This window comes from Pituophis catenifer, unplaced genomic scaffold (genome assembly GCF_029215685.1).
Source record: "Pituophis catenifer annectens isolate HBS135680 unplaced genomic scaffold, rPitCat1.0.hap2 SCAF_1, whole genome shotgun sequence".
Classification (NCBI taxonomy): Eukaryota; Metazoa; Chordata; class Lepidosauria; order Squamata; family Colubridae; genus Pituophis; species Pituophis catenifer.
Genome location: NW_027256881.1, coordinates 101,243,040 through 101,261,744, shown reverse-complemented (window position 1 = coordinate 101,261,744; position 18,705 = coordinate 101,243,040). Strand labels below are relative to the sequence as shown.

The following is an 18,705-nucleotide window of genomic DNA, read 5'->3' as shown; positions in this document are numbered from 1 at the left end:
TCTCTAATTTTAAATGTCTCAACTGACTTTATCTTATAACTTCATAGGTATGTATGTGATAAATGTTGCTTATTTAAACAGTTATTTAAACATTTAACAGGTTATTTAAACATGAAATAGTAACACTGTTCCTAATGAATGGTTTTAAATCGATTTAGATATAAAAATTTTAAAATTAAGAACTTCCTTTCTATAATAGATATCAATTATCCTTATTTCCAAACTTCTCTAAGATAAATCAGGTGCCTTTTTAATGAAAGTGTTTTGCTTAAGACTGAAAAGTAGAATTGGAACTCCATGTAGGTTTTTCATTTTTCTACACATTACAAAGTGAAACTGGAAAATGTTGTATTTGTGAAAAAACAAAGGAACAAAGTTTAAAACTTTTAAAAGCTAATGTCAGTACCTAAATGTTGCATTTATATCGACTGCTGATCAACTAATGTCTATGGAATGTAAGGTTTCCATGCTTTGTTCCTTATCTTGTGGTTTACATTTTGTGTTACATGATTGTAGCTGCTCAGGCTCATCAGAAGCCTGAGCAGAAGTTTTTATGTTCAGTAATGATGACCTCTTGTGGTATAATTCTTTTACTGCAACATGGATAGGTTAAATTTAAAACACACTATGAAATCGTGTTAACTACATTATGTAAATAAATGAAGCTAATGCATTTAATATTAAATCATTTATAAAAGAAGAACCAGTTTCATTTCTGATATGAGGAAACAAAGTAGAACTCTAAGAGGAGGTAAAATATTTTGTCTTTTATCCCATTTATATTCCTCTGTTAATTAAAAAAAATACATGTGGCATATAGGATTGGGTATTGCTTTCAATACCCATTGACCAGAGGATATAAATAAATGCTCAATTTCCTTTCCTCAGCTTATCCAGGGGGAGAGCAAACAGACTTCTGCTCCTTTCCTTCCCAGCTGCTCCCCAAACTGGTTGTGGTGAGACAATTTAGCTTGAGAAACAGGTGGTTTGGCCGCCCACTCATTCTCAGTGCTGTATCAACTCTTGGTAGAGTGTGCTAAAAACAAACCCCTTGGGAGCACTGATCATCTAATTGTGAGTTGCAGTTAGATGTAATGAGTGTTGCCATCCTCTGACCAAATTAGATTACATGAGATTTCTTTGGTTTGCAAGAGAAGGGTGAAATCCTTAATCCAGGAGTGTCAAACTCGTGTTGTCATGTCATCGTCACATGAGATTGCAACTTCCCCCCCTTCGTTAAATGGGGGGTGGAGTGGCCAGCGTCTGACACATCTGGCCCACGGGCCGCAAGTTTGACACCCCTGCCTTAATCTATCAGAAAGTTATTAATTTACTTGCAGCAGTTGGTCACAGTGGTTGATTAAAAGTTATGATAAATAATTTGTATAAATGGAATAAAAGATATTGATGAATATCCCTGCTCAGTTTGTTTAGCAATTGGCATATGAGAGAGAGGAAGAAAGAGTGTATGTAATTTTGGTTCCTGAGGAAATCCAAATTGTTTGGATGCAGAGAGATCTAGTAGCATAGTTTGTGTCAAGGTCATCAGTGTTAAAAGGGGCTCTCTACTTAATAAAATGCATTCCCAGTTTAGTGGGTGAAAGGTCAGAGTAAATATTATACATGTATTCATAATTTTGATGGCTTTTTGGCATTTTCAAAAATTACTGCTAATTTCCCCCCCTTTTTAGTGACCAGTTTAATAGACAAGAGTCTCCTTTATCATATCCAGACTATACTGAAATGACTAAATCTGCAACTAAATCAGGTACATATTACATACTTAGCCCATATATAATTTTTCATTGTAATGTAATTATAAGCGAATGAACCTTGGCAAGCCAGAGCAAAGTTTCAGTTTTAAGTACTCTTCCCATGTGTCCAAAAGTCAAAAAATAAAATTTGACTTAACTTAATTGTTCACAAATCCTGGTTTGTCATAACATACAAAGCAGGAATTATGTTGTCAAAACATTTGATAAAATAAAACTAAATGTTAATTTCTTTCTTCTCCTTATCTTTGGCTTGTTCAAGCTCATTTGTGTTGGATATCTTGAGTTAGGTCTGACTCCTGGAGATTCTATGGACAATTACCCTCCATCTTGATTTGTTCCTGGGGAAAATCCAGTTATACTATGGACATTCCAGGGTTATCTCTGATTTAATCTATCTCTATCTACTTTGCCTTCCTATCTTCTACATCTCTCAACTTTACCAATTTAGTAAATTTATCTAGTTTCATCCTCATTTCATCCTCAGCTATCATTGCATGCCCCAGATTGAGTTTCTGCTTGGTAATTATTGCCTCTGTGGAATAGTCTGTCAGTCTTTCTTCCAGCATGGATTGATTGAGTTTTTCTTGTAGTCTGGGGTATTCTTCATATCTTTGATTCAGATGTCTACCTTTTTTCATTCTTTTTTCAGTTCCTAAGTGACTATTGCTTTAATTATTCTTCTGTGGATTGGCATAAAAATATACATAGTTTTTATGATATTTTATAAAAGTGCCATTGCTTTTTCCTAGAAATAGTCTCTTTATTTCTTTAGCATATTGTTCAGCTCAGGAAAACAATTATATACTATGTCCAATATTTACATTCCGTTATGATAGCTAAGCATACTGGTTAACATTGCTTTTGTGAATATCTTACATTAATACAGTTTTTAACCTTTCAATGTATGCTTTCTTAGTTAAGTTTTAAAAATCTTATTTATTTTTAGTTTTATGGGTGTCATTCACAAAAATAAAACTGCTAGTGCTTTAATGTCCAGTTTGAATTTAGTGTGGCCAACCAGTTTGATGTAGTGGTTAAGGTGCTGTCCTAGAAACAAGGAGACTGAAAGTTCTAGTTCCGCCTTAGGCATGAAAACCAGCTGGGTGACTTTGGGCCAATCGCTCCCTCTTAACCCAATCCACTTCTCAGGTTTGTTATTGTTGGAAAAATAGGAGGAGAGAGGAGAATTAGGTATGTTTGCAGCTGTGAATTACTTATAATAATAAAGATGGGATAACAATTTAATAAATAAACATCCCAAACATTTTTCCCAGTCCTAGAATAATGTTGGTTCCTTGATATTTTGGACAGTTGAAGATGCTGGATGAATGCTGCACATGTAATAAACACTAACATAAATAAGATTTTGTTCTTTGATCATACTTTTTCAAGCGAAGTTTTTTCATGAAGATAAAAGCTTATGGTTGACTAGACATTTTTTGTATAATGTTTATATTTCTTCTGGTTTAGATATCTTTGTTTTGTAAGAGTCTAAGGTAAACAAAAAATAATATATGATGGTAAATTGTACAAATTATTGGAAGGTCAATCCTTAGACTTTTATTTGCCCTGGGAAATTGGCAGAGATGGGATGAAAGACAGTGAGGTGCTTGAAACTTGAAGGCAGTGACAAAGTGTTTAATTAAAAAGATGATTTAATTATGCAAATTGATTGCATAATTATTGGGCAAAGTGTTGGAATTAATCTAGCAGTGCTAGATTATATTGATTAGAATGAATAATCGTGTTTTAAATTTATCACAGAATAGAATCAATCTTTGTTACATTGTAATATGATGAGAATTGTAGAGCAGGAATGCAGTGTCGCCCAGTGGTTTATCTGTGGAGGACTTAGAAACCGTGGTGTTACAAAAATTCTAGTCCTTAGTTGAGAAATTATATCAAAGTGATATTGGGGATTTGTATTCCATTCCACATCATTAAACAATATAATGTGAAGTTCCGTTGTATCCCTCATGTTTGTCAACATTTATCTGAAACACTTGAGATTTGTCATCCAGAAATTTGGATGTATAAAGTATCATTAATTATCATCCCTAGTGTCTAGACATTTTAAGGTGGAGAAGATGGCTAAAATGAGACTTAATCTGGCTCCAGAAACAGCTCTATAGAATCTGGGATCCCAACACTAGCATAGTCAAGGAAATCTTTGGGTGTGGCTTACATGTCCCTTTTAGGAATTGCTACCAATTATAATGGTAATATGACTTAAGGAGAAAATTATTAAATGCACAAGGACTGCTATACATCAGACTGCTGTTACAGTTCATAAATTTCACTTGGTCAGATGAAATGGTCAAATGTAGAAAATTAAGCTATCAGTGCTGACTACTGATGCATTTCTAATCCCAATTAAAACCGATGGTTCAAATTTGAAGCAATAAACAGTTTAGACCAAGCAGCTTATTCTATTGCTTTCCAAGTTCCTGTTATTCCATCAAGAGCTTGTATATTCCATCAGGAGCTTATATATTCGTATATGGCAATTTTTGTCCTTAGGGGATATATTAGGGTGAGAAAAGCCAATGGCTTGAAGTCATCCAGTGTGTTTCCATGGCGGAAGTAGACTTTATTTATTTATTTTATTTATTTGTCAAGTACATATTATATAATATATATAAGCATAAGCATGAATTGAATACATAAAATGAATACAAATAAAGGGAACATTAGGACAGGGATGGTAGGCACGCTGGTGCTCTTATGCACGCCCCTTACAGACCTCTTAGGGATGTGGTGAGGTTAACAGTAGATAGTCTTAGGTTAAAATTTTGGGGGTTTTGGGATGAAACCACAGAGTCAGGTAGTGTATTCCAGGCATTGACCACTCTGTTGCTGAAGTCATATTTTCTGCAATCGAGTTTGGCTTTACAGAAAATTGCGTCTATGTAAATTGTGTCTATTGCTTTGCCCTGATCGAGATTTGTAGCCCATATGTTTTGCAATGTAGAAGTTGTAGATTACAGGATAATTTTTTTCTGAAACCAAATTATTTATTAGAGAGTAGGTTGTTTGTTTCTAGGTGGAGGGTAATGGATTGGTTAATGATTGATTCCATGACTTTGCGGGTGACGCAGCATAAATGTGAGTAAAATAAAAAATAAAAAAATAAAGAGATTGATTTGTAATTTTCAACTAGGCTGGGGTCTCCCTTTTTGAAGATAGGGATGACCGTGGCTAGTGACCATAGGTTGGGTAGGGAGCTGGTCCTGAAAGATTTTTCAAAGATTATGCTCAGGGGTTCTGCTATAGAGTGGAATAGTAGTAGTGCTTTTTCAATGTTATTTTCTTGAACCAAAATCTCCCCAGTTCTGCTCCAAAATTGAAATCATTTCTCCAGAGTTCTTCATACAACCTGTTAGTTAAAAAAGGATTTCCGAGAATCCCTCTGCCTACCTCAAACAGACACAGAGTGATAAGACAAATTGAACACAAAAACTGGCAATATATTATTTATTTATTTATTGGTTCAATTTATATGCCGCCCTTCTCCGGAGACTCAGGGCGGCTTACAATGCGTTAAGCAATAGCCTTCATACTTTTGTATATACCTGCTTAGTAGGGCTTTCGGACCCCCCCCTAAGCGGTGTTCTTTTTTGTACAAAGTCAGCTTATTGCCCCCACAAACCGGGTCCTCATTTTACCTACCTCGAAAGGATGGAAGGCTGAGTCAACCTTGAGCCTGGTGAGATTTGAGCTTGCAGTAATTGCAGGCAGTTGGTGCTATTTAACAGCACTTTAGTCTGCTGCGCCACCAAGGCTCTTATAGCTGGTCCGTACTGTTATATAACAGAAAAATTGCTATGGACTCTCTTTTTAATTTGCCTTTAGTCTTTTGTGGAACCCTGGGGTTTGAAGAAACTTGCATTACACCATTATGATCCTGTTGTTTTATTAGCAACAATTAAATGTATGTTGTAGAATCTGCTGGGTTGTATTTTATTATTAATTTCATTAATTTTCGTTTTTCATTGAATTGCTCTTTATTACCTAAGAGTGCCCCCCCCCACACACATGTGCTTTTATTCGTAAATTGCTTACTTGGGGGTTATAGGAAACCCACAGCATTTACATGAGCACTTTACTACCTTCTCTTTTATGTTCCTCACCAATTAGTATTCACTGATTTTTAGTAAACCCTTTTCCCATCTGTACATGATATGATCACATTATATTATCAAATTTGGACTGTCTTCTAACTCTGAAAACATGGTTGGAAGAAGTTGGGTAGGAGCCATTTATTTTTTCTGTCTTGCACTGAAATGTCTTGTTAGTCAGGGAAGAGAAGCAATAAAGCGCTTCCTCCAGCAGAGCCTGCGTTTCTTTCTCAAAAAATCATGCCGAACTCCGCTTTGACAGAATTCTAATTGGGCTGGCTTTGCCCATAGTTGTAGATGGCCCAGTTGGTAGAAGTAAGCATTTACAGGTAGTCCTCGACTTACAACAGTTCATTTAATGACCGTTCAAACAGCACTGAAAAAAGTGACTTATGACCGTTTTTCACAGTTACAACCTTTGCAGTATCCCCACAGTCGTTTGGTCAAAATTCAGATGCTTGGCAACCCCCCTCCTGCGCGAGCTGCATTGGCTCCCAGTGGTCTTCCGGGTGTGCTTCAAGGTTTTGGTTACTATCTTTAGAGCGCTCCATGGCTCAGGACCAGGGTACTTACGAGACCGCCTCCTGCCACCAATAGCCTCTCACCGACCAGTTCGCTCCCATAGAGAGGGACTCCTCAGGGTGCCGTCGGCCAAACAATGTCGACTGACGGCCCCCAGGGGGAGAGCCTTTTCTGTGGGGGCACCTACCATCTGGAACGGGCTTCCCCCGGAGTTACGAAACATCCAAGACTTACGCATTTTCCGCCGAGCCCTGAAAACATTTCTATTCCAACAAGCTGGTCTGGCCTAACTCTCCCTTTTTAATTGGCTTTTAAACTGTCTTTTAAATTGGGTTTTAAACCTCTTTAGATAAATTTGGATGTTTTTTAATCTTTGAGCCTAAATTACTTAATCTGTTTCTTAATAGTTTTTAACTTCTATATCTATTTGTATTTATTATGGCTGTTCACCGCCCTGAGTCCTTCGGGAGTAGGGCGGTATACAAATATGAAAAATAAATAAATAAATAAATAAATAAATAAATAAATAAATAAATAAATAAATAAATAAATAAACTGGTTCATAGCTATGGCAGTTGCAGTGGCCCAAGGTCATGTGATCACCTTTGCTGCTGACAAGCAAAATGAATGGGGAAACCAGATTCACTTAACAACTGGGTTACTAACTTATCAAGTGCAATGATTCACTTAACAATTGTGGCAAGAAAGGTCGTAAAATGGGGCAAAACTCACTTAACAAATGTTTCACTTAACAACAGAAATGTTGGGCTCCATTGTGTCGTAAGTTGAGGACTACCAGTACAGAGAGAAGTACCAAGAATAAGGAGGAAAGAGAAGGGAAAGACATAGCATTCATGGGTGAAGTGTAGGTCTCAAGGTCTTTCTTTGTCTCAAGGTAGACATTCATGGTTTGGTTCACTCCTCAATTTGTCTATTATCTCCCCAGCTTGACTTATAAGGGCATCCATGAAATCTGTCCTGCCCAGTGATTTCAGAGTGAATTAATATTTCTCTATAAAGGAAAGCTCCTCTGCTATTTTAAAGGTTATTTATTTCTATGGCCCTCCTTGGCATAATCGGTGGTGGTGAAGGATCTTGCTCATGTAACCGTAACCTTCCCTAGATTCAATTGATTTAAGCTGACACTGATTTCCAATATAGCCATAAAGAAGACAGTAGCACTGCAGGTTCAGAAACCCTTACAGAAAATGGTTTGTCTAAACCCTTTTGATTCAGAACCAGGTTTGGTGTGGAAATGACCTTGATCACCCTGATGGACTATCTGTCCTGAGAGAGAGAGGGTGGGGGAGGGAGAGAGAGAGAGAGATGGGGAAGTATTGATTTTCCTTACTCTCAGTAGCTTTTGACACTATTGATTGTGGTTTGTTTTTTTTATAGCACTTGAGGGAGTTGGGAATGGAAGGCATCACTGTTACCTTTCTATATTCTTTCAGACGGTGGGAACTCTTTGGAAGTTGGTATCATTTTCCATATTGTCTAATATCCATTTTATTGGGTACCAGTTAAAGTGACAAATGTGTTATCTGTTGACATTTGAGTTAGACTGTATCAGGTAAATCACAATCTGACTAACCAGTGGCTTTTATGTTTTCCCATTTTCACTCTCCCTAGAACATGCCCAGAACATACTGGGCATGTTCTAGGTATGTCTCTGGACTAAACTCGTGTGGAATGGACTAGTTGATACAGCCTGTTCCAAACACAGGAATATGCATGGAATATTTTGCACATCCATGTAATTTTGTTTCCCATGTAATTTTTATTATTCATTACATGTGACTTTCAAGAAGATTGATATTGGCACTTTGCTACATTTCTTACTAACTTGGAAAGAAGGAATGGAAGAGATTTTAAGCCATACTGAGCCATATAAATTTATAGCACATAATTTTATAAATAAAAATGAGTGCCATTTGTGTGTTTGTGTATGTGCACGCATGCATACACATGTAATTTGATTATTTGAAAGAAAATAGAGATTGGACATGACATGCCAGATCATATTTGGCAAGGCTAAACTCTCCAGATTGATCTATTGTGTGTTTACAGGCACTTTGCAGTGCCTCAGCTTTTTGTGCTTTTACTAAAGAAAGATTTCTGTGAACCAAAAGAAAATGTTAATTTGTTCAAGTGGAAAACTAGCAATTCAGTACTTATTAGAATTGTAATGATTCTCTTCTATATAGTAGGTAGATTTTTAAGATAACTAATGTTCAGTTATCTGAAACTCAGTGTTGCTAAGGCTCTTGAATTTTACATGCTAAAAACAGCAGCCAATAAATGTAGACCAGTGTCATTTTTGTGACCAGCATACAAAGCTGTGGTTATATCAATAAACCACCGAGAGAAGGAACTTCTGAACTTGTCTGTCTTTGCTTAAGTTTCCTGTTTTTCTTCTTTTTATTACTGAGACTGTTGAAGTTAGATTACTAAGAAAATTCTGTTGAAATATTTATGTTTTACCTGAGTGGTGCATACTACTATAGAACAAATTACAGTCTTATTAAATGTTTTGCCATAAGTTTTGTTGTGTGACTTATCTGAAAATCATTGTTAATGTATCTCTTCAATAATATATGTTTCAGAAAATAGTTTGGAAACAAATGAAATGGAAGAAGAAGAAGAAGAAAGCTATTGGAAAATAAAAGTTTTACCAATTTTACATATATTAGAGATTGGTAAATAATATAGTTCTATAAAATTTGTTTGGGTTCCATAAACTAGACTTTTCAAGGCTTCATTGTATTCATTATTTCTAATAATATTTTTCCTGTTACCAATTTTAAACAGTCCCATTGCTGGCAAGATAGCCTATATTCCTACTCTTAGTTTGGACTGGGGGCAAAGTGGAATGGAGATATAAAGATGTATTTGCAAGGTTTAAAAGTCTATTGCGAATGCATACGATAAACATTCAAAGAGGCTGTAAATATTAATGACATGTACTGGAAGTAGGCTATCTGGTACATTTTAGATGTTTTGAATGACAAATCCCATATTGGGAATTAAAAGACCAAAACATAGACACTACCATATTTGTGGGGTTTTTTTTTTTAATCATAACAAATACAAGCCATTGCTAAATGCAACACTAATTCTGTGATTCAGTTTTTATGTCTTAGCATTGTATATTGTGCTTGCTTAGATTAGTGTTTAAGAATCAGGTAGGGGAGCTCAAGATCTGCAGTAGGCTTTCAGTGGCATATTTGAGGCCACACTTCAAAAATAAGTAGAGCCATGGAAATGGTTTTAGGAGTTTTAAGGGGTGAAATGAATGTCCTAAGCATCTGCCAAGTGTAATATATTCATTTCACTCCTTCAGCTCCCTCATCTTAACATCAGTACAAAGAAGCCCCATATTTTTGATCCCATATATCTGAGAAAACTTTATTGCATATGAAAAAGATGCTAGCAGGTTACAGATGGCCCTAGTCTAGTTGCCTCTAGTTGAAGAAAAATGCATGCTATTTCTGGGAAAGGTTTGGATAGTCACATAAACATCTATTAGAATGATACTGACCAAAAGCTATTTATATAGTTTTTACTCCAGGATCATTTTCAGGAGGAGTATTGAAAGTATTGAACTCTCCAGTTGAGTCCATAAAATTTAAAAGAGCTGTGTTTGTTGGTAGTGCAGGTTTTGTGGTATTTGTTTAAAAAAAGTTACTTTCTTCCTCTTTAAAATACTTGATCACTAATTTTACTTTCTGTTTTTTTTTCCCCAAATCAAATAGAAAACAATGTAGAAAGCCTCTGCGATGCCTGTACTATTCTTTACCAAACATTGGAAGAAGGAAATATGCTTGGCAAGCGATTCAAGAGGCGAAATTTACTGTTGAAGATGTTATATAAATTAGTTGATGTTACTTCCGATCCTCTTGGCTTGAAATTAGCAAAAATCATTCTGGGTGTAAGTTAAATCTGTTATACCTGTTACAGAATGTAATTCTATGATACTTGTATGAAAGTGGTAGTTATATCCTGAGAAATACGACTGAACGTTAACTACTAAATCATTTTTCACAAGAGGTTGCAGAACTCAACTTTGCACTGTTTAGAATTACACTTGTTTTTTTTTTTTTGTTCTATTGTTAAATTTACTTAAAATCTAGGAGATTAACAGTGCAATTATTCCTTTGGCTACTTAGAATTGAGTTTACTTCCAAGTAGATAAATATAGAATTTCAGCTCAAGTGATAGCACACGATACTAGACAAAAATACCATGTGCTCACTCTAGTCAAATTTTTTGAACTAAACTGTTCAACCTATACCAAAAAGCAGCTACACTTTGTGAGAATTTTTGCTTTCGAGGCATGACAACAAATGCATTTACTTGAATACATTTACTTGAATCCTAGAATAAGTCATAAACCACATTCCCTGACTTCTTACTTGATTGGTTGAATATCGAAGGGATAGATAGCAGAAGAAACTTGAGGAAAACAAATATTCATTATTGTAGTGTATGGTATCTCTCCTAAACCATTCAAAAATTTATATAACATTTTTAGAAAGCGCTGGCAACAGTTACTATCATATCATGCTCGTGTAATTTGTGATATACTATTTAATTTATTTGAAAGTATGTTTGTCATAGTAACTAAGACATTTGTCAAGACCTAATCATCACCTAGTAGCTATGTAGTAGCTATAGAAATTTATAAGAACTTGTTACTAGGTTTTTAGCCATTTCCTACTTTCAACAACTTCTCCATTCACACATTCAAAATGGTATGCTGGATTCAAGTGAAGGGAAAATCTATTCATTAAGGAAATTCAGATTCTCTATATGTGTGTGGGTATGCAGTATATATTTGTGGATAACAATGATTACATTTTTCTTCCTGTAATGTAGTGCCTAAAGCAGGATTATTTCAGTTAGAATTACCCAAATGCATATAACATGGAAAACTGATTTAATGTCATTAGATTAATCAGCATCTCACAGATGGTTTTATAATCACATTCCAGTACGTTGGATGTAACAGGAAGCCCTGTTTTATATGATGTAGTATTGGTGTATAAATGGAGGACATTTCCTAAGATTGTATTGAAATTTGAACTTTCTTTCTTGCAGATTTTTCTGTCTCCAATAATTTTGGATTAGATAAATGGCTGTTACATGTTGATCATTTGATATGGGAGCTTTTATCTGAGTACTTGTTTTGGAATATGTTTGAAAGCTGTGATAAGGCTGCAAATGTTTATAGTTTCAGTTAAGTGCAGCATGTACATACAGGTAGTCCTTAACTTACAACCACAATTGAGCCCAACATTTCTGTGGCTAAGCAAGACTGAGGTTAAGTGAATTTTGCCCCATTTTACGATTTTTCTTAACCACTGTTGTTAAGTGAATCACTGCAGTTAATTAAGTTAGTAATGCAGTTGTTAAGTGAATCTGGCTTTCCCGCTGACTTTGCTTGTGAAAAGGTCACAAAAGGTGATCCCATGACCTTGGGACACCACAGAAATATGAAGTTGCCAAGCATCCAAATTTTGATCACAGGACATGGGGATGCTGCAGAGGTAAGTGTGAAAAATGGTACCAAGTCACTTTTTCCAGTGTGGTTGTAACTTTGAACGGTCACGAAATGAATGGTTGTAAGTTGAGGACTACCTGAATATGAGAGCTGCCTTTAAAAGAACAGCTAAAAAATAATGTGTAGTTATTTAATATGTATTCTCTTTTTCCATTTTTCCTTAAAGCTGAAAGTGAGTGGGAAGAATCTGCTTAATGTTTGCAAATTAGTATTTAAAATCAGCAGAAGTGAAAAAAATGATTCTCTTATTGAGAATGACCAAATACTGGGTAGGTAAATATTCTGTTCTGTGACTGAGTAGAATATCTTTTATAATGTGGAAAAGATAATATACTTGCTGTATGTGTGGGCAGGGGAATATGAAACTGCCAAATAATTCAGTATAAATATGATTTCATTCTGCGTTTTGGTGTTAATTTTTTTTCTGTTTCTGATTTTGCCTATCCTAAATGCGTTAATGTTTTTGAAGCTAATGAAGCTAATATTAGCTAATCAGAAATACAAATATTATTACTGGGTAGGAACTGGACATAAAAATTGTAGCTGGAATCGAAGAAAAATATAGAGAGAGAGATGAAAACTAATCACCAGGCTTATTCTTTGATCTCTGTTTCAACATGGAATCTACGTAACGTATTCCAAAACCCAATTAGAAAGATATTGTTTGACTACTTCTCCCTTCCCACCTGATTTGGCTAAATGATATATTTTTCCTGCATCAAAGATTGCAAGACATATTTAAATGGTGAATGGGAAGGAACTTGTTATAATCCTAATTTGCATGAGAAATTAATACTTTGCTTATACATTGCATACAATTCTTTCATCTGGAATTTTGGGGCAAGAAAATGGAAACACTTTGAATCAGATTATTGTTAATCAGACTTTTAAATTATCTTTTAGTTAAAGATTAGTTAAAGCGTGCCCACTTTGGGCACTCAGTCCGGAAAAGGTTAGCCGTCACTGGGCTAGAATTTAAAAAAGAATGTTAGATTTGTATCCTGTCATCTTAATATGTGATTAATTCAAGGAAATACTTTTGTGTTTATAGGGTAATCTAAAGAATGTTTAGCAAGCCTTAGGTATCAATATCTAGATGTTGGAAGTACAGGTCCTTGACTTATGACTGCAATTGAGCCTGATATTTCTCTCGTTAAGTGAGACACTTGTTAAGTGAATTTTGCCCCATTTTACGACCTTTCTTGCCACAGTTGTTAAGTGAATCACCCCAGTTGATAAATTAGTAACCCAGTTGTTAAGTGAATCTGGATTGTGTGTGCTCTGTAGCTAAAAGATGTTTGATAGAAAGATTCTGCTACATCCGATTTCAAATGCTAGATTGAAGATAAGTGTTTGTAATAGAAAGAGTGGTCCAATATTACTTCCATGTGATAAAAGTTTGTAACTTGGGACCTGAGTTGGTCTCCATCTCCATCTCTCTCTCATGTGTATGTATTTATGTGTGTATTATTTTTACTTGTTTTTATTTCTGTTTATTTGCCTTTAATTTTTTCCCTTTGTTTTTAAATTAAAGTAAGGCAGTTGAATCAAAAAGTAAAAACTGTGCATAGCTGGGTATTACCATCAGGAAGACAAGATACTTTTTAGCTGACATAAGACACATGTGATTAGTACCTACTAATAATCAGAAATAATTATCCTCTAATGATTTTTATTATTGTGACCAAGACTTTTCATTATATGCAACTTCCATTGAAGCAAATTCAATTGTGTGCTGATTTCCTTTTTAAAAATGGACCTTTTTGCAATCACTGAGGGCTATATTTGCAAAAAGGAAATTTCCATTGCTTTGCCCTCATCAAAAACTTTCCTGGGTTTGGGAGAATGTTCAATCCAGGCCTTGGATTTGCGATATGCTCACATAGTTACAATGGGAAAAAAAAAAAAACCAGCCAGAAATAGCTTGCATAAACGTAAGCTCCACTGTTGCAAGTTCCTTCTCTTCAACAAATTTCCTCAGCTATTTCTCTTCCCTTATCCCTTATCTGAATTATTGGGATGGCAGCTAGTAAATTAATCTTGAGCAACTGTCTTTGCAGTCTCATTGAATGCCTTTATTTCAAAGTACTTTAAATAAATAACAATGCAGAATTATTTATTTCTTTGATCAGTTTTATATTGCTTACTATATCACAAATTCTACGGTAATTTTGTATACAATAATCAATAGTTTATGTATTAATTAATTTAGAAAATGTATATGGCTGCCCAACTCATTCATGGTGACTCTGTGGCAGCTTAGTTGGAGAAGTTATTATTACTTTATATGATAGTTCCTAAAAAAAAAAAAAAGGCCTGAACCTCATGGGGGGGGTTTGCGGGTTGCACTAGAGAGGAAGATTCACATCATATTAATTTTTTTTGTAGACTCTCTGCTTGAGATTTTGAGAACTGAAGACTTGCAAACAAACACTGAAGCTTTTCTTTATTGCACTGGTGCTATAAAATTTATTTCTGGCAATGCAAGGCTCATTAATGAAATGGTCAACAAGGGAGCTATTGAAATCCTGCTGCAAGTAATGAGAATGATTAATGAAATTAATGAAGATGATACTCGATTTTCCAGTTCAGGACATCTCTTGGTCCAGGTCAGAATTACATTTTTATTTCAATTATTCACTTGTTTCAATTTATTTCAACAAAAAAGTTTCAAGCTTTCTAATGTGTTCCCTTGCCAGGTTTGACTTTTGGTGGACTGTCCAAGTTTTTTTTCTTAGAAGTATGGTGGAAATGGTTTGTTACTACTTTTATTCTGAGATGTTTTCCACATTTTCAGTCTAGGCAACTATATTATTCCAGTTCTAACCTTGTGCTACTCTGATGAGCTTTTCTGAATTAGCTAAAGCAACCTAAGGTATAGCAGGCACTTTAACTTAATAGTTCCAGAATGATCTATAACACGGGTGTCAAATTCGCCGTGTCACATTGCCGTCACATGATGTTTCATGATGTTTTTCCCCTTCACGGAGCTGGGGTGGGCATTCCCTGCGCGTGACGCATCCGGCCCACGGGCCGCCAGTTTGACACCCCTGATCTATCATGTCTGTTATTGTAAACTGATAAATTGTTACTAGAATTTATTGGAAAATTCTTACTACATACCAAAGGAATAGTGAATAAGGCATTCCTATCCTGTTGTGTCTTCCTGCCAGTTTCTGTCATGTGCAGTAGCTCTAGTTGTATACTTGCTGAATCTGGGTCTTGCATTCGTCTATTTTATTTTACTTTATATGTAAAATATTTGTATAGCGCCTCTTGTCTAAGATTAAGGCAGCATGGTTACTTCTTGCTGATAAGATTACAACAACCACGGTAGCTCAGGGTATTGAGTCAGCATAACATTCCTTTCCTTGGAACAAACAATAGGACATGAAATTAAGAAAGAATCATTGAAGTAGAGAGAAACAAGATGTATGTTCCATCTAGGACTAATGGGGGATGGGAATGCTAATAAGGCTGATCATGAAATATTGAAATTGATTCCTGATTCCTGTAAATATTTATTTGTTTATTTATTTGTTCATTTGTTTACTTACTTACTTATTTATATAATACTATTTTTAGAAACTGTCCATGCCCCTCACATAAGACAATATCACCTTTTAAAGTTGTTTAGCTTTAAATTAGACTTGAAAAGAGTCCCAAGTTCTGGTCTGTTTTGTGAAAGGTTGTTTGGGGTCTTTTTTTTTTTCTCTAAATAAAAGTTTAATGTTACAATTATTGCTGTTCAGGAGTGGATGTAATGCCAAAACAGCAATATTTGTAATGAATATGTTGTAGTGATGGTGAAGGAGAATTATCTTGTAATTCATGGAACGATTTATTACTGAATTTTAATAACAGTTAAATGTAAGTTTAAAATAATAAAAAATTCTCATTTGAGCCATCTTGAATATTATTATTCAGGATCTCATATTAAAAGGGCCAGTTCAAACAAAAGGATTTATGTTTGAAGAAATAAGCAGGGCCTTCAGTGACTTACAATAAGTACCTCATGTAATCTGAAACCTGAGGTTTAAAAAATGCTGAAAGATTTGTTACTGTCTTTGCTAATTAAATGGTCTAATTGTTTGTAAATGTATATAAAGAAATAACTATGTCTAATGACTTAAAATTTTTGTATCAAAATACATGTGATAGCACATGCAAAATAAATAATTGGAATTCCAATGTTATGTTTTTAGAGAAACATATTTTGGGTCATTTGGCACAAAGAAAGATGAATTGAAGCCTAGTAGGTCTCTGTTCAGTTGTGAAGCGAGAGTTAAAAATAAGTCAAAAATAGAGAGGAATGGTACGGAATCTGTCATTTAGGGAGCTACATTTGATGGGTCCTACGTGGTAGACCTTCTTAGCTATAGCACCTGCATTGTGGAATATCCCGTCCTCTGAGTTGGGCTGACACCATCACTCCTAACTTTCTAAAGGCTTCTCAAGAAATGGCTGTGCCATCAGGCTGAGAATTGGTAAACTAGTAAAATGGCTCTCATTATAATCACTTCACCCATGATTTGTTTTAGCTGTGTTTTATAATTTTTAATGTTATCAGTAATAATAATATTTATTGCTGTTATTTGTGAACTATTGTTTTTTTTTTTAAATTTCTACTCCACTGAGAGTCACTTGTATTGTAAGATGGACAATTATATAAATTCAATAAATAAAATAGAAGTAGCAATTCCGAATAATGAATAAAGTTCTTTCAGATAAAAAGTGACTTACAAGTAGGTATGTTTTTAACAATAAAGCCTGTATCATTGTTTCATATTTTGAAGTTTAAATAACCTACACTATTTTCTACTGAGCTTCACACTACTGCCATCAGAGGAACGTTGTGCAAAATTTAGTTACATTTTCAAAAATGTCTGGTATGCCTAATAAAATTATGTTTACTGTGTTTGTTTAATTCATATTTAAATGTATTTTCTCTAGCTCACTGCCACTTTACGAAACTTGGTAGACTTACTTCAGTCAAGGTGCAAATTCCTTGAGTATGGAGCAATTCCAGAGCTCTGCCTCACATTGGAGAAACGTATGAGTGACAAGGATGTATGTACCAATGTGGCCAGAATATTCAGGTAACCCCACTATTTTTTTTAAAAAATACAGTGTAGATCTTTTTGCCTCTTCAGCAACCACTTCATTATCTATTGAAGTGGTTGCTTCCATAGAGATACTGTTTATATTTCTGTTGAAATACTTTGGATCAGTATAGCGTTTAATTCCTCAACGATTTTCTTGGCTCACTTTTTTGAATAAGTAAACACAAATCTTTTGCAATCTAAACACAAGTAGGCCACCCACAGTCTTCTGGGCGCCCTTGAGTACCTTATCTTTTTTGACTTGTGGTTTCTGTAAGAGTGTTAGTACTTCTCTCCCTCACCCAGCCAGCCGATAGGATTATTGTTACTTGCTTCTAATGCTGTAACCCGCCTAAGGATTGCTATGAGAAGGGAGGAAGAAACGTTATTGCTTCCTCCTCCTTCCTAGCAACCGTGCTCAAGATTGCGGATTTTTAAAATGACTTTAGCATAAGCAAAACAGAAATTGGCCTCAAAATCATTAAGCATGAAGAGCATAAGACCTCTTCCATTGTCCCTTTTAAATATTCTTGCTTTTCACTGCTAGATATGGTATAGTACTAATTTTGAGTTGATTTATTGGGAAGGGATTAAGTTCTGCTTACTCCCCAAAAGATCTTATGCTGAATACTACTGTGTCTGAATGTATGTGAAGGTGTATTTGAGTGGATGAATATGTATGTGCAAGCAACCAATAGATACGGCCTTGGGTTACTAACTTAACTCACCCCTGCTCTAAGGCAAAGGTCATCAAAAACATCCCCATAGGAATGAATTAGGGGCATTGCTTGTTTAACACAGAAAACTTCTTATATTCCATCCCTTGTGTGATTCCTTCAGAAAAAGAATGCCACTATATCAAAGAGGAAATCTGTCTCCTATAGCAGTGGCCAATGGCAGCAGGCAGCATTTAAGGCTGAATACAATAATATATTGACTTCCCCTCCCCCTTCTGTTCAGTAATCCATAATTAAATGGTCCAGTGAAACAGATCAAGGTCTTCTTGCCATCAGTTGAGAGCTTCAGGACTTGCCATCTTCATTTCGCCTTCACTGCTGTTGTTACATCTTGTCTTCCTTCTCATAAAAATACCACTTTGCTTTACAGCAGCCACTTCCTGTGTTGAGGTCCTTGGTACTCTCTGAGCTTGGTTGTTTTCTTGCAGACATTTCATTACCCAAGCTAGGTAACATTTTCAGTGCTCTGGTGATGTTACCTAGTTTGGATAATGAAACGTCTGCAAGGAAACAACCAAGCTCAGAGAGCACCAAGGATCTCAACCTGAGCTACAAATATTCTGCTTTATTGGTACTTCCTCATATTTTTTGCTGCTGCATTATCTTTAGCTGCCGCCGCTTTGTCTTTCTTGTTGAGGTGCTTGAAGATGTTTGTGTTGTCTGCAAGAAATCATAGCGGGACTCAAAAGAAACAGTAGAAGGATTTGGGGTTATCTTCTACTAGCAACTTAAATTACCATATTTTTCACACTATAAGACGCTCTGGGCCATAAGATGCACCTAGATTTTGGGGAGGAAAACAAGGAAAAAAAACCTGCCTCTGCCCCCTAGCAATTTGCCTCATTGCAGCAAACAGCAAACAGCCTGGTCAGCTTCAGCACAGCCTGA

General features: G+C 35.4%; 1 protein-coding gene across 1 annotated transcript in view; it reads left to right on the top strand.

Annotated features, from left to right (window-relative positions):
* The window catches only part of ARMC2 (armadillo repeat containing 2), a 44,187-nt gene that overhangs the window by 11,143 nt on the left and 14,339 nt on the right, over nt 1–18,705 (top strand). The window contains exons 6-11 of the mRNA XM_070953501.1: nt 1,692–1,768; nt 9,022–9,114; nt 10,171–10,346; nt 12,145–12,247; nt 14,367–14,587; nt 16,932–17,077. Of these exons, the coding sequence (XP_070809602.1) occupies nt 1,692–1,768; nt 9,022–9,114; nt 10,171–10,346; nt 12,145–12,247; nt 14,367–14,587; nt 16,932–17,077 (816 nt within the window). The remainder of the gene's footprint in view (nt 1–1,691; nt 1,769–9,021; nt 9,115–10,170; nt 10,347–12,144; nt 12,248–14,366; nt 14,588–16,931; nt 17,078–18,705) is intronic.